The sequence below is a fragment of the Dermacentor andersoni genome, chromosome 1 (genome assembly GCF_023375885.2).
Source record: "Dermacentor andersoni chromosome 1, qqDerAnde1_hic_scaffold, whole genome shotgun sequence".
NCBI classification, from domain to species: Eukaryota; Metazoa; Arthropoda; class Arachnida; order Ixodida; family Ixodidae; genus Dermacentor; species Dermacentor andersoni.
In genome coordinates, this window is record NC_092814.1 from 375,694,129 (window position 1) to 375,710,389 (window position 16,261).

The following is a 16,261-nucleotide window of genomic DNA, read 5'->3' on the forward strand; positions in this document are numbered from 1 at the left end:
ACAGCCTTGGGTGCAGGTACATTAATCTTTCGCTTCGCCCACTGCTTGTGCATTATGTTGTACTGAAAAAATGTACATTTCATGTGCAAACATCCATTTTATCAAGTAACAACAATCGAGCGATGTCCAGCAAAAAAAGGGGACGTCTTACGGACATCAATTACCGGTGAACTGATGATACATGGCGATATAGTCGCACCAAATAGAGGCATCAACTACGTAGCAGCGTCCACGCCAAAATCGTAGAAAGGCATACACAATGCGAAAGTTTTGGGGGGCCCTACAATGCACATGTAAATTACAAAATTTATTGAGGTTCCACGGACATCTAAAAGTTTGTGCAACGTACGTCTGAAGTACTGTTTTTAGAACATCCAAGAGTTTCGCTGCTCTACATTTGATGAACTAAATGGATGTTCAATGAACATCCAAAACTTTGATGTCATTGTGCGTCCATTAGATTTATATGCATGTCAAGGATGTCCATAGGCCATCCCATATTTTGCTGGATGTTCGAATCAATCTGGTGTATCTACTGGATGTTTGTGGCTATCTGGGAGGAAACCATCACATTAATATCCTCCTTGCCTCACCTAACGGCTACCTTGTTCTTCCCAAACACTCGCTTAAATATACCCTCTCCCACGTACGTAAACTGGCGTATTAGCCTCGTGCGCGAGCGATGCTGGCGGTGCGAATGGCAGTCCATTCACGCCAGTCGGGGAAACCGCCTTGGTCGTATGCGACGACACGGCTATGGATAAGATTAATTTTCATGCCTTTACTCGCGTTCTGACCGCGCCTCGCCTAACACGACGTTCTGCGATAGCTCTGCGTATTATTTGCTAGTTCTATAACTGACAGCGCAAGGAAGACAACAAACATTGTATACTTAATGTATCTGCTACATCACCACCCTATGTGGTAGCACAGAGCCTATGGCGTTGCGCTGCTAAGCTCGTTCGAGCCCGGCTGTACCGGCCGCATTTAGATTGGGGTGAAATGCTAGAACGCCCCCGTATAGTTAAATGTAGGTGCACGTTAAAGAACCACAGGTGGTAAAAATGAATCTGGAGTCATCTATTACGGCGTGCCTCATAATGATATCGTGGTTTTGGCACGTAAAATCTCAGAATGTCACTTTTTATATAAAAACATCTTCGTATAGCCACAGTCCTCGCGGGCAAGGTCAAGGTCTCGTGACTCTGTCGTAAGATATCGCACCGAGTGAGTAAATGAGTGTATTCGCTGCTTTTGAATAGATTTTGCTTTTCTTAGTGTGTTTAGAGCTCCAGCTACATATTCGCTCAAGTACCAGTCAGCCTGAACTTCTCCACTTTCCTGCTTTAATTTTAAATACCTGCAGGGTCGTCCACTCTTAGGATGAGCATTGTTCAGCGTGGCATCGCTCCGCGGGGCGCCAGTGCCTCTGGCGCGGCCGCGCATCGAAGCGAAGCGGCGCCGGCGCACTGGGTCCTCGGGGAGGTGCTTCGCGCCATCTTCTAGAGCGCTGGAGCTCGCCGCTCTAGCTCTGCTGCGAGCACACTTCACCAAACGCAGGCGACCGAGGTGGCTTCGCGGGAAAGCCGCGCTTCACTCACTGGAACATTTTCCGGCTGGTTTTCTCTGCAGCTTGCGAACAGCCAGCTTGGGCAATATGCATGAACACAAACAGCCTTCTCAGAGCATAGTAGAATTATTTTTCTTATTTTAAGTGATGAGGGTAACACAACGAACTTATTTTTTTCCGTGCTTTTTATTAGGCTAGGGCCATGTTATTTTACTGCCACAGACCTTCGTGCAATGCATCTGGAGAAAGCCATTAGGCTCGCTTATCGTGCTTGGGGTCATGGCGTGATGAGCCTAGCACGCGGTTTCGCGCATGTCTTGATGCTATTACGAAATTGGTTATTTGACTTAAGAAAATGGCCCACACCCTTCATGAATTTCACAGAAATTTAGAGAGGGATCGTTCGCTCGTGCATGTATACTTGATCACGTTTGTCATCGATTCCAGCATTAAGGAGGGCAATAAAAAGTACTTCGACAGTAACGAAAGAGTGACATCCGCTGCTCCGCCGCTCTCTGGTTGCCGTGTTAATGTCGCTCGTAACTGTGCGTGGATTGCTTTAAGTGATGTAGGAAACTGCTCTTTCAGGCATAGCAACTGATTTGGTAGTAATCTTACGTGCCATTTTCATCTTTCTAGATCCAATAAAAAGATACAACAAATTTTTTTGTCATACATTATGTAAAATCGCGATACCGGTGCCGGCCATTGACGCATACGTGCACGTTGCGAGAAGTCGCATTCTCATTCGATTCCTCTATATGAGAATGGGATGTCTTCTGGACGCGGCGCTATACCTGGTGGAACACAACGCATCTGCAACGAAAAGTGTGCACGCATCGACGCTAGGCGGTGCGCACCTCACATCACGTGTAGTGTTCCTGTATCGGGGCCGAGGACTTACGGATTCGCCATCTGTCGGAAGCGCCTCCTTTGCGTAGTATGAGGGATCACGCGGCGCGCTCCTCATAGGTTTGGCTTACAGGGCTTAATAGAAACACCACGCGGCAGCCTTCCTGTACATTTACTCGCAAAACGATGGAAGTTTATTACTGTCGAAATAATAATCTTTGGCAGACTGAAAGCACGGAATCGTTTACAGACGCTCTCTTTACCGAATACATACAGCGATAGCCACTGCGGGCGGTCGCCGCGATGGAGCCTCCGAACCGGCTTCTTGCCTGAAAGGTCGGCAATCGCTGACCGCAAACTATGTGAAATATTTTCTTATAGTGGGTGGTCTGTATAACCAAATGGCGCATAACAGAACGAAGCCTCAATGCATGCAGCGATCGCACGGGTTCGCGGCGACCGACTGCGCGTCTGCATGAATGTCCGCGCACAATGTTTCGCTTTCACTGAGAGTGTTTTCGCACCGTACTGTGAGCTTTAGGCTGCAGTATATGAGCAATTGACAGTCCATAAGCAACCATTGCTGCGTGGACGTTATCAGAGCTCTTCAAAGAAAATTTCGTTTTAACAAGGGACTTCGACGTGTGCGGCGACTGTGATGGGCCATCACGACGATTCGATATTTTCTTTCTTAGAAATTCTTCCATGGTTCAACATTACTTCTAAAGTTGCATCGCACTGTATGCAGTCAGAGGGCGATTTCGTGCTGCTTCTTTTTCGTAATTCAGTGCGTTAATTTATAACGCCAACATGACCATATGCCATGCCTTTCTTTATGTGCTTCTTGCAACTCACTTTCCGTTCCAGTGAACTTACCAGCCTCTAGCATCAACAAGTTCATAGACCAAACCGTCGTGAAATTAGCAGGGCAGGGAGCGCGGGTGAACGTCTCAGTGCGAGTTTTCTGCTACTCACCCAACATCGCAGTCCCGGCGCCATAGCAGAAATATTCCTCGCCTTTGTGCTTGCTGCATACCCGAGCTGTAGCCGATGACTGTTTGCCGGTTGTAAATTTCGCGAGTCAAGCTTCACGCAGCTTCTTGTCCTGCGGCTACGTGTGAATAAGGCTGACACCGGGCTCCGTTGCGTACGTCCGGCACTGCGGCACCGAGCAGCAACCTACCATGCTGCACGCCTCCAAAGGCAGCCACTACCTATTATAGTGATTTTAAATGTTGTCAAGCAGACACCCAAGGCGGGAAAGCCTCACCACTTAATCAGAACCGCAGCGCAGCTGCGACTTTAAACTTTCGTTTTCAGCTCGCTTCGGCGCTTCCGAAGCAGCCAACGCGGCCGCTGTGTCCACGTGATCTCTCATGTCACACGTCATGCCCACGGTCGCGCCAGCTTTTCCAGTGGTGGAGCTCGCCCCCAATAGGCTCCCGCAGGGAGCAAAGTTGAGCATAGGTCCGTTTTATGATCTAGCTCTGCAGTGGAGCCACTCCTCGCGCGAGCAGGAGGCAAATGCCGCGCGGTGTTCCATTTGCTTTTTTGTCTGCTGGTCGCGAGCTATATGCGGCAACTGTACGCAAGCGCTGAGCAAGATGACACTTTTTAATGCAGGCCAAGCTCGAACAATTGGCGTAGCCGGAGAGGTGTCAACCCTCCGAAATTTTTAGTTTGTGTGTACATATATACACGCACATATACAAACGCACCCACGAATGTACTTATAAAGAATAGGGCCCCCCTCGATCCCTCGAAATAAAATACTGACTACGCCCGTGGCTCGAACAGCCTTGCAACAAAAAGAGGTGCAATGTTTTTCAGCATGAATAAAGTTTTCTCGCGGAGGCGGAAGGCAAGAAATGTTTTAAAGGGTGTTTAAAAAAAACTTCACACACGTGTGGTAGACAATTATGTGAGCGCATTTTGGCTGCCTAAACGAGACGAAAAATGAATGTCGCCAAGAAAACGATCGTGCCTGCAATTATGTCAGTGACCATTGACCGTCATTCATCACTAAACGTCGTTCACAGCAGCTGCACGTTTTCGGTATATGCGGTGCAAACACGTAAATTTAAACGCATTTTAAATGTTCACATGTCCACATCTTATGCAAAGCTTATTTTTACGATTCATACCGCAAACTTAACAGCTGCTTCGTAGCAGCAAATCTGCAAGTGGAAAAAGATTCAAGATGCACGAGCTTCTACATCAAGTTTATTTCGTACAAGGGAATGGATGAGCAGTGGTTAGTGGCAGCACGGATGAGTGCTGGTTCTTGGAGTCTTGGGGGGCAATATTCAAAGCCACTGGAAAGGTAAAAAGTTATTAAGAAAAAAAATTAAATTATTGGGTTTTACGTGCCAAAACCACTTTCTGATTATGAGGCACGCCGTAGTGGAGGACTCCGGAAATTTCGACCACCTGGGGTTCTTTAACGTGCACCTAAATCTAAGTACATGGGTGTTTTAGCATTTCGCCCCCATAGAAATGCGGCCGCCATGGCCGGGATTCGATCCCGCGACCTCGTGCTCAGCAGCCCAACACCATAGGCACTGAGCAACCACGGCGGGTAAGTTATTAAGAGTAACAACTCGTTATTTTTATTGGACTAATGACATGAGATGACGAACTGGCAAAGTAATTATTCACACATTGCAGCTGTAATATGACAGCACATTTTTCTTTATCTTTTCATACTACTCAGGTTGATTTACTATAATACAGCGCTTATTAAACGTACAAACATAATTTCACATTCCACATGTCAACTAAGGTTGATCGAATAAGCAACATATTGCGGTTGGTAAATTCTGAAGCTATCACAGCTCTCTCATAAGCGGGAGCGCACGGTGTTTTCGCGTACTACAAAACAATGAACACCAGCACATCAAACGACTTTACATGAAAAATCAGAACGGTGACAAAAAATAAAAAGAAACATACGAAACAGAGAAAAGCCAGGGTGCAGCGGGCAAATTGTACCTGCTAGTATTTACTCTGTTCTGAACACACTTTTCTGTAGCCGCATAGTCAGAACAATCGTAGAAGCAACAAAGCGAATTGAGCGAGTTGGTAAGCTAACATTCTTGGCGTATATGTGCAGCGCGAGACAGACGTGTCGTCCTTTCTTTGTAGCGCGTGTGTGTCGCGCTGCACATATACGCCAATATTTGCACAAGTGAACAACCGCTCATGCCAGGCGTAGGCATTTCAGCGTGTACAGGAGTGTTACTCGAAATAAATGCCGCTGTAGTGTAAACAAGGCGAACGCACCTCGGATCTCCTGGCCCCTTTCGGAGCCGGCCGGTCTCGTTCGTCCGCACGGCACTGCGCAAAAAGCTTTGCCACCTTCCGTGCGATTTGCGTATTTTGGTGCTCTGCAATCCGTCATACTGGAATACAAGTGTCAAAATGATGTGCTTCGTAGCACTTCACAAAAGTCATTAACTTAATATCCTCGAATACCGTACCTGCAACCCGGAGCCGATCATTGCTACGCACGTTCGACGGTCCGCTGATTGCAATTTTGATGGCACTGATAGAAACGAATCGGCGCCGTTTCCGTAAAGTTGGCTTCGGAGCGCGCAGTCATTTTGCACCACGTGATCGCGCTCGGCGTATAGCGGTGCGAGCGGCGTCGGAAAAGTGATGCACAACTCTGCTCCATGGGGAGCATATACAGGAGCACTAATCGTGTGTAATTGCGTGATTCCTCGCGTGCCAGGAGCCCACGACGCCTCCGCAGAGCATGTTTCCGGCGCAGCTAGCAAGCGCTGGCGTGGCGTATAGTAGTAAAGTAGCTGACCCCCACGCAGAGGGCCCGGGTTCCTTGCTCGCTTAAAGTAGGTATTATTTTCACACCCCTGGTGACAGCTGCGACCGGCACCGGTGACGGCCGCGGGAAACAACATCGCCAACTAAAACGGCTATTGGATTAATCCCATGGCTGCTTGCGCTGTAAAAGGATTCTCAATCAGCTCACACACACACCTGTTCACTATCTTGGTTAACGAATGCGTTTCACAATGCATTATTACTTGGAACATTTCAAAGCGCAATTGGTGACGAAAGATGAGGCACTGCACTACTTTCTCTTCTTTCCTCAGCTACGAAGCTTTGGTTGATGATCTGCATTCTTTACAAGCATAAAATATCTGTAATGTGACTGTTTAGAGAGTGCACATTGTTATTTGGAAATGTCCAAAAATGAAGATATTGCACTTTCTTTCTGCCAGGTTCAACGCATAAAAATAATTATAACTGGTACTGGAAGCTGTCAGAACGATAAAGAACGCTCTGTGAAAATAAGAAACCAACTCTAAAGCAAAAGCTGCCAATACCGCCCGTGCATTGAAATCACAAAACAGAAATACGCCGCCAAATTTTCTACTCTGTGCAGCTGCGCAAGCGCAGACAACGAGATGCGATTAGGACGAGACGCGCAATCGAAGGGCTCCCGAACCTCCTTCCGCGGGGCAAAATTTATAAAATTTTGATATAAAATATACAGTGCTTGAAAGAATGCGTTTGGAAGCGCCTCCAAACGCATTCCTTGACGCACCGCAAATTTTGCATCAAGAGTTTATTAATGGCCATTGTGTCTTTCTGGAAAATATACGGAAATAACTTTACACGTTGTCCATACGTGCGGGCTACGCGTACATTCTTGTTATTCCATCGTATTTTCAATATCTTTAGCGTCACGAAAATGAGGGGTAGCCACATTTTTCGCCGAGATTATCCTCTAGAGTTAGTGTACTATCTGTAAGTCTATTTGAGAGGAATGGTTTGAGAGGAATGCGCAACAGATTCCATTTTCCAAATTTGTTTCTTTTTTTTTCAGCTATCTGGTTCGTCTCCTCTGCGAAAACACCCCGCAGGGGCGTCTGCGCAAGCAGGCGTTTGGTGCGTTGCGACACCACGTACCCGAGCACACGAGGGTTGGACCCTCCCGCGTGTAGCCGTGCGCGGCTTAGCCGTGTCCGGGGAAAGGGGGATCCTGGGGGTTGAGCCGATGCCGGGTGTTTGGACCTTTAAGGCCCCTAGGCGGAGGCAACACACTTCTTTGGCCTCTGCTTCACGTAGACGGCACCCCCGGACTGACCCACCCGGGGGAAATCGGTAGTCGCCTTTTCCTGTCTCTCTCTCCCTCCAGCCTTCGACTTTCTCTTACTTTCCACCCTTCCTGTCTCCTTCTCTCTTCTATTTACTTCCTTCTTCTTGGCGGCAAGGGTTAACCCTGTGTGGCTATCCAACCTTGGGTACACCATATTTGGTTATAGTGGCGGCGTACGACTGGCGTCGTGCAGACTTGCATGCAAGCTCTGCCGCGTCCCCTCGTTGGGCTCCGTGGTGGGCGGTCGGCGCTGCTGCCGAATTTTTATATATTTCATGGAAACTTCTTTCCCCAAACTTCCTGATCGCCCTCAGAAACGAGGGCGCACCGAAGATGTCTTTAAGTTTTTTGGCGATCGTACACAGAACTTTCCCCGCTTTCATGTCATCCACTCTGATAAGCCTGAGAAGACGGTGAGAATGATTTCACCTTTCGTTGTCTCGAAATCTCTGACGGAAGTTTTCGGTCCCGGATACAAAGCATCAAAAATGGCTAGCGGAGATCTTTTCCTAGAGCTCCGCGACCAGAAACAATACGAAAAACTGTCCAAGCTTGTATCTTTTGGGGGTGTTCCAGTCACAGTGACCCCACACCGTACCATGAATACTACCCGTGGCGTTGTACGGATGCTGATCTGCTCGAATTATCTGAAGCTGAACTTCTAGAGGGCTGGAATGATCAGAACGTGATGAATGTTAAGAGAATTAAAATAAGACGTGACGGAAAAGAAATCAATACAATGCACCTAATACTTACATTTGGCTCAAGCAACCTACCCGACACTATCGAGACAGGGTATGTGAAAATCCGAGTGAGACCGTACATTCCAAATCCCCTACGATGCTTTAAGTGCCAGCGATTCGGCCACAGCTCACAGAACTGCCGAGGCCGCCAGACCTGTGCGAAGTGCAGTGCCCACGAACACGTATCTGAAACATGTGAAAACTCTCTCCACTGTGTGAACTGTGATGGGGAGCACGCCGCGTACTCGCGGTCCTGCCCATCGTGGAAAAAAGATAAGGAAATTGTGACAATTAAAGTTAAGGAAAATATATCGTTCAAAGAGGCACGCAGGCGGGTAGCATACCTGCCCAAGAAAACCTTTGCCGATGTGGCGCGTCAGGGGGAAGCACCACAACGGTCTCCGGCGGCTGTCCGACCCACACCCAGTGAGGCGGCAGTGACGCCATCCGCCCCCTCGGCGGCTGCAGCTAACGCTGCTACGCCAACACAGCAGACGGGGCCATCGACCCCGAAGGTGGGCGCAGCCGAGGCTGCCCCAACCTCCCCGGCCCCTTCCAGCGCTGGCAACAGCCGGCGCAGCCAGATCCCTCAGGGAGCCCCATCGACCTCCGGGCTGGTGGGCGCAGGAGTCTTGCCCTCCAAGGCGGGACTCTCTCGGGAAACATCTCGCTCGCAAGAGCACGTGTCCGGCGCCTCACAAGAGGCAATGGACACTACACCTGTCCTCAAGGTGCACCAAGCGCCTAAGGAGCGGCGAGGCTCCCTTGAACACTCCAGAAAGAACAAAACCCCTATTACAGGGCCTCGAAAGGGCTCTGTAATCTAAGGCATCCCTTCCGTTTCCGTAAACACAGCACCAATTTATTTTAAATATGGATACACAAATCATTCAATGGAACATCAGAGGTCTCCTTAGAAACTTGATGATTTGCAAGAACTCATCCACAAACACAATCCAAAAGTGCTGTGTTTACAGGAAACACTTAAAACCAAAACACACAAACTTTCTTCGACAGCACGTTACTTTTCGCAAAGATCGCGATGATGCTATCGCATCATCGGGCGGTGTTGCCATTGTAATTCAAAAAAGCATAGCGTGTCAACGTTTACAGCTACGAACGGCCCTCGAAGCAGTGGCGGTTCGAGTTGTCCTGCAAAACAACTCATCACTATTTGTTCGATTTATATACCCCCACATTACAATTTAAACAAACCTGAATTTCAGTCCTTCATAGATGAACTGCCAGAACCCTATGCTGTTCTTGGCGATTTCAATGCACACAGCAGCTTGTGGGGAGACTCTCGCATCGATACGCGAGGTCGTCTCGTTGAACATTTCCATTTTCTTCTGGAGCGTGCCTTCTCAATAAGAAGGAACCTACATGTTACAATCTTGCAAACAGAACCTTTTCGTCAATAGATCTTAGTATAGTTTCCGCGTCTATACTGCCCGAACTGAAATGGGAAGTTACGAGCAATCCTTACGGGAGCGATCACTTCCCCGTACTGCTAAGAACACCTAAAGAAAATGAATTTCCCCCACAAGCTCCTAGGTGGAAGATAGATACAGCCGACTGGAAGAAATTTCGAACTCTATCTAGCATCTCATGGGCTGATATGTCTTCTTTGGAAATTGATGCAGCTGTGGAGTATTTTACAGCGTTCATACTAGATGCCGCATCTAAATGCATATCTGAAGGAAGTGGCTTGGCATGCAGACGGCGTGTCCTGTGGTGGAACGACGAATGTAGGATCGCTCGTAAGAAACAGAACAAAGCGTGGGGGCTGCTACGCGCTTCCCCCACTGCAGAGAATCTTATAAACTTTAAGAAAGTAAAATCTCAAGGCAGGAGAACCCGCAGGCAGGCCAGAAGAGAAAGTTGGCAGAACTTTTTATCGAGTATTAACTCGTTTACAGATGAGGCCAAAGTCTGGAACCGGGTAAATAGAATAAGAGGTCGACCAACGTACTCACTCCCTCTGGTAAATACACAGGGCGATACACTGCAAGATCGGGCAGACTCACTTGGGGAGCATTTTGAGAGCGTGTCAAGTCCAAGAAATTATTCAGAATCCTTTCTCAAATACAAACAAATAGAGGAATGTAAGCCACTCATAAGAAAATGTCGAAAGAATGAACCATACAACTGTCCTTTTAGTATTGCCGAGTTCAGAGCTGCCTTGAGATCATGCAGGAGCTCCGCACCGGGTTCTGACAGAATCATGTACGAAATGATCAAAAACCTACACAATGACACCCAAGTTACACTACTCACAATTTTCAACACTATTTGGGCTGCAGGATACTTTCCAACTGCATGGAAAGAAGCAATTGTGGTCCCTGTTTTGAAGCAGGGGAAAGACCCATCCATGGCGGCAAGCTATCGTCCGATAGCTCTTACAAGCTGCCTGTGTAAGGTTTTTGAAAAAACGATTAATCGCAGACTCACACATTTCCTTGAACTCAACAATATACTTGACCCCTATCAGTGTGGCTTCAGAGAAGGCCGGTCGACAACAGATCACCTTGTACGCATTGAAGGATATATTCGGGACGCATTTGTACATAAGCAGTTTTTCATGTCAATATTCCTTGACATGGAGAAGGCATATGACACAACATGGCGCTACGGCATCTTGCGAGACTTGTCGGAAATGGGCATCTGTGGCAATATGCTGAAAATAATTGAAAGCTATTTGCTGAATCGCATTTTCCGAGTGAAAATCGGCAACGTATTGTCGCGACCTTTCACACAAGAAACAGGTGTACCACAGGGAGGAGTGCTGAGCTGTACGCTCTTCATCGTGAAGATGACCACGCTTCGTGCTTCGCTACCACCTGCCATTCTTTATTCTGTCTACGTTGACGACATTCAAATCGGTTTCAAATATTGTAACCTCTCAGTATGCGAGAGACAGGTACAGCAGGGCTTGAACAAGATTTCCAAGTGGGCAGACAAAAACGGATTTAAAATCAACCCTCACAAAAGCTCTTGTGTTCTTTCTACAAGAAAGAGAGGCCTGTTTCCGGATGCTTCCTTAGAACTGTCTGGACACCAAATACCTGTCAACAAAGAGCACAAATTCCTGGGTATTATACTTGACAACAGACTTACTTTCATTCCACACATTAAATATCTGAAAGAAAAATGTCTAAAAACAATGAGCCTAATGAAACTTCTATCCCAGACTACATGGGGTAGTGACAGGAAGTGTTTAATGAACCTATACAAGAGCCTCATTCGGTCTCGATTGGATTATGGTGCTGTAGTATATACCTCTGCCGCCCCGAGCGCGCTAAAGATGCTAGACCCAGTCCACCATCTAGGAATCCGACTGGCCACTGGCGCTTTCAGAACGAGTCCCATACAAAGCCTATATGTAGAATAAAATGAGTGGTCACTTCATCTGCAGAGAACATACATCAGCCAAACATATTTTCTGAAAGTCCACTCAAATCCTCAACATCTGTGTTTTAATACCATTAATGATATGACATATGCTACACTCTTTCGCAATCGTCCCTCTGTAAGACAGCCTTTCTCGCTGCGTGTGAGGGAGCTTAGTGAAGAAATGCATGTTCCGCTCCTCGAGCTCCGCCTAATGCATCCAGCCAAGCTGCTACCTCCTTGGGAGTGGCAGCTGATACAATGCGACACATCTTTCACTCAAGTTACAAAGCACGCTTCAGACATTGAAATCCAAATGCATTTCCGGGAACTCCAGCACAAACACTCCTGCACGGAGTCCTACACAGACGCATCGAAGTCACACGACGGGGTGTCCTATGCAGCCGTCGGTTCATCCTTCTCGGAATCCGACGTACTGCATCCGGAAACTAGTATCTTTACGGCTGAGGCCTACGCAATATTGTCGACCATGAAGCATATAAGGAAATCAAAACTCAAAAAATCAGTTAATTTTACGGACTCCCTAAGTGTTGTGAAGGCTTTGATATCGTTCTGTAAGCACAAAAATCCTGTTATAATTGAACTCTATTCCGTGTTATGTAAAGCATATGTATCTAACCAGCATGGGATTATATGCTGGGTGCCTGGCCATAGGGGCATCCAGGGTAACGTTCTAGTGGACCAGATGGCCACATCAATTTCATTGCATACAGTTAATCCTACTGCTTCGGTCCCTGTCACAGACCTGAAGCCTTTCTTAAGAAGGAAACTGCGAAACCACTGGCAACGTATATGGGACGCAGAAGTAAATAACAAACTGCACGTGATAAAGCCACAGTTAGGTTCTTGGCCCTCCGTAACAAAATCACGGCGAACAGATGTCCTATTCTGTCGCCTCAGAATAGGACACACATTTGGCACGCATAACTTTTAACTCACTGAAAATTATCCTCCAACCTGTGGTAGATGCGGCGAGAGGCTGACCGTCCTCCACGTCCTCCTGGAGTGTCGGGCAGCCGAATCTGAGAGAAGGAAACATTTTTCTCTGGCATACCGGCAGCACATCCCCCTACATCCCGTAATGCTACTCGGCCCAGAACCTTTATTTGACACCAACGCAGTTCTAAGTTTTCTGAAAGATGTTCTTTTGCATGTTGTTAGCCCCACATGTTCGTAGCGGGTCCTCGCTTCAGAGGATGCCGCTGTGATAGCTCTTTCGTATAGCACATGCCTCCAGGCCCTTGTGTTTCAAGGGCTCTGGCGAGGCAGCAGTGCTCCAAGTAATTTTACTATCTTATATATTTTCTATTTCGCATCATTCTCCTACGATGGATTTTAATGTTCATAGTATTCGTCATTAATCATCGCCATAATTTTATTGCACGTAGATTTTACGCACTTTACAGCCACTATTTTTAGGCCACTTTACAGCCAAGTCACATCTCCATAATACATCGTCAACATCACCACTTGTCATGGCGCTCTTTGGCCAAACCTGGCCCTTGCGCCGTTAAACACCACATATCATCATCATCATCTGCGAAAACAAACTGGAGCCAAAAAAAAAGGGGGAAATATTTTCTTTTTATTTTGAAGGTTATTTAGAACATTTGCTGCGATAATGGGAGCGATCAATCGTTATAGGAAAAAAATCTGAGATGGTCGAGCTCAATGCTTGGTGGGCTTGGCGCGTGAATATTTTGGCAGCTGAAGACAAATGCGCCAGTGCCGTCTTTCTTACTACTGGTGAAAATAGCTAAATAAATAGGTTATCTTTCACGGTGATAATTTGCCTTATTTACGTGACCGTCCACAGGCCTTTACGTTCCCCTTCCACAATCATTCGGTTTTTCTGTAGTGCTTCATCCAATTCATCTTGTTTGCTTTTTCAAGGTGTCACGTAGCAGAACTTCATTAATATATACCAATTAGCCCAACTGAATGCACTTTCTTGGCACTTTAGATGCATATTGCTCTTAGAGTTGATGCTTTCTGTAGTGCCGCAGATGTCCTAACCAAGCCTCCTGTGAATTTTCTTTGATTCCCTTCCAGAAATGCGGACTTAAACATGTCCCCAGAGAAGATAAGTATGCCTTGGCCATCACGGGATATTTTGCCGACTTTATTTCTGGGTGAATTATGAGCTAAACCTATGTCCTCATTCAAAAGTTTTCATATGAGGTTAAGCGATAAGTGACATTATTGCAACATTGCAAGTGCGAATAAAATTTGTGATGTTAGTATCCTTCGGCATGACTTCAAATCTGGGGTGTAAAAAAACAGCTCTGCAAAATAGTTCCAAATAACATTTTACCAGCAAAAAGTTATTTCACGGAGAAAATACTCGACGCCATAGCAAGATAACGTTTACGTAACTTAGGATTGCTCGTTAAACACCTCACTAAAAGAGTACGTCAGAACCTATAGCTCACGATGAATTTGGACGGTAAGGTAATTAACAATAAAGCTACGTAGCGACACAGCGTACTCCTACAGGAAACAGAGAAAGTGGTAATTTAGCTGCCAACCACAATGCCAACTGATACGTGGTGGCGCCCTTCGGCAGAGGTAAGTGCAATGTGTGCAGAGCAACAACAGCGCTAACGTAAATTGGCTTTTACCCTGACAAGGGCTTGTATCATATGAGCCTCGCCTCTGTAGTGGTGGCCTGGAATGGCTGATGACAAAGCTTCCAACAAAGGAACCCTCCACCGGCCGTGGAAGCAACTGTTGGTCACCTTCCAACTTTGTTAAGCGGAGCATCCCAAAGTCTGGATCGTACCTGCTGCAGGATTATTCAGCCCGCACCGCGTCACCTCTCAACATGCTGGATTTCCACACGGAAGCAAATTGTGAGTATCGGAACTGATGCTATGTTTTCATTGAACAGGTACGACCATCGAAACAGTAAGGGCGCGACAAAAACACGAATAGAGGCGCATTTATTCGTCGTCCACCTTTTTGTAAATTAACATACTCACGCAATGACGTCCGCTTCGACACCGCAGGAAGGCACTCGAAAAGGTGGGTGTCATGAAAGACTATGAAGCGCGTTGGCTGAGCGCCCTTCCTCTTACAGAGACAGCGTCTATTTTGCAAGCCTCCGCCTTCAACCAACGTCGCATTTCTCTGGAGGAGTTGTGGGATGGTGCCGACCTGTAGTGCTGAACCTCTGTCAACGCCCGGGTACATGCCAAAATTGAGCTTCGTTTGCGTCATGCGGGATGCGACAACTGCGCCATCTGTTGGCGCGATACATACATGATCGAGAAATAGCTTCTTTCTGCTAGCACAAAGATAATAAGCTAAGGCGGGTCGGCCGTAGATTTCCACAGATGTTGCGATATTAATGTAACATGCTATCGTTACAAGCGGGTTTAGCGAGCGACCCCTCCTATGGTGACCTTAATTAAACAACTTTTATTTTGAAACAACTTTTTTATTTATTTTAACGTCGGGACTACTATATCATTAAAGACACCAATTCCAACAAAGGCAAAGCATAAATAAGAAGAAACGTTGCAATACAAGCTTACTTGATAAAAGAAAGTAGAAAAACACGGCTATTTCCAAAGTTCACCCATGAGAACCTACGCTTACGAGCATAGATATAATAAAGATATGAAACACAGGTCGTACGATTGACGAAAGCACAGTTAATAGCGCGTTTTACCGTTTTACCGTGTGATGTAGGAGCAATATTTGAGAGGTCTAGCTTGTCCGGTATTCCGGTAAAACGCAGGCGGACCAAGTGTATTTTACTTTGTTGCGGGTGTAAATTTTTGGCAGCAACGCGATTACGCCAGTGCCGAAAATTTACACCAGCAGCGAAGAAAAATACGCTCGGTTACTGCAATATTAGCCGTTTCTGTCTGTTTGAGCACTGCGCCACCAGGTGGCTGCACCATGCAGACCGCTCACTTTCACGCCTCCATCCCAACGCCCCGTCTGCCTGCGCTTTACCGGAATACCGGACAAGCTAAACCTCTCTATTCTCGAGCGATCATTTCGGGTAGTGCATCATGTTCAAGACATTTCACGCGTCTCTACATCGGACGCGTTAAAGTAGACGAAAAAAAGTCTTTCTGACGCAGTGCCAGAAACGAGCAAGAACCGCATGCTGCAATTGTCACGAAGGAGAACGCGACACGGCGGCCATGGTTTAGATGCGGCGACAAGCTGTGCAGGATATAATGCCGCCAGAGCGAAGTGAAGGAGGCTTAATCAGGTCGGCAGTCCTGCCTCTCAGGCCGTGAATTTACGCGCACTCAGCACCGAGCCCCTGTAGTCCGGCCATACCCAGCCTCGGCTACTGATCATCCTTTACTACAGATGCCGGTAGTGGTCTGGTCGGTCGACGAGGCCGGCGCTTCCAGCCTGCCAGGTAGCGGCCGGTGAAGTCGGATGCGTCATGCCGGAGACGCTAAGACTGCAGAAGTTTTCGCCACCGCTTTAAACGTGCCCCGCAGCAGCGTGGCGATCAGTTGTCGCAGTGCAAGCAGTGCAAGCGCACAAGTGGGCGGCGAGCGGGCGCTTCTTTGCTCGTGGAAGGCGCAAACG

General features: G+C 47.2%; 1 protein-coding gene across 2 annotated transcripts in view; it reads left to right on the forward strand.

Annotated features, from left to right (window-relative positions):
* The window catches only part of LOC126518505 (uncharacterized), a 63,008-nt gene extending 49,064 nt beyond the window's left edge, over positions 1-13,944 (forward strand). For both annotated transcript variants that reach the window (XM_055064988.2, XM_055064989.2), the window contains one exon: positions 13,754-13,944. In XM_055064988.2, coding sequence (XP_054920963.2) covers positions 13,754-13,837 — 84 coding nt within the window. In that variant the 3' untranslated portion in view covers positions 13,838-13,944. The remainder of the gene's footprint in view (positions 1-13,753) is intronic.
* Positions 13,945-16,261: the final 2,317 nt, after the last annotated feature.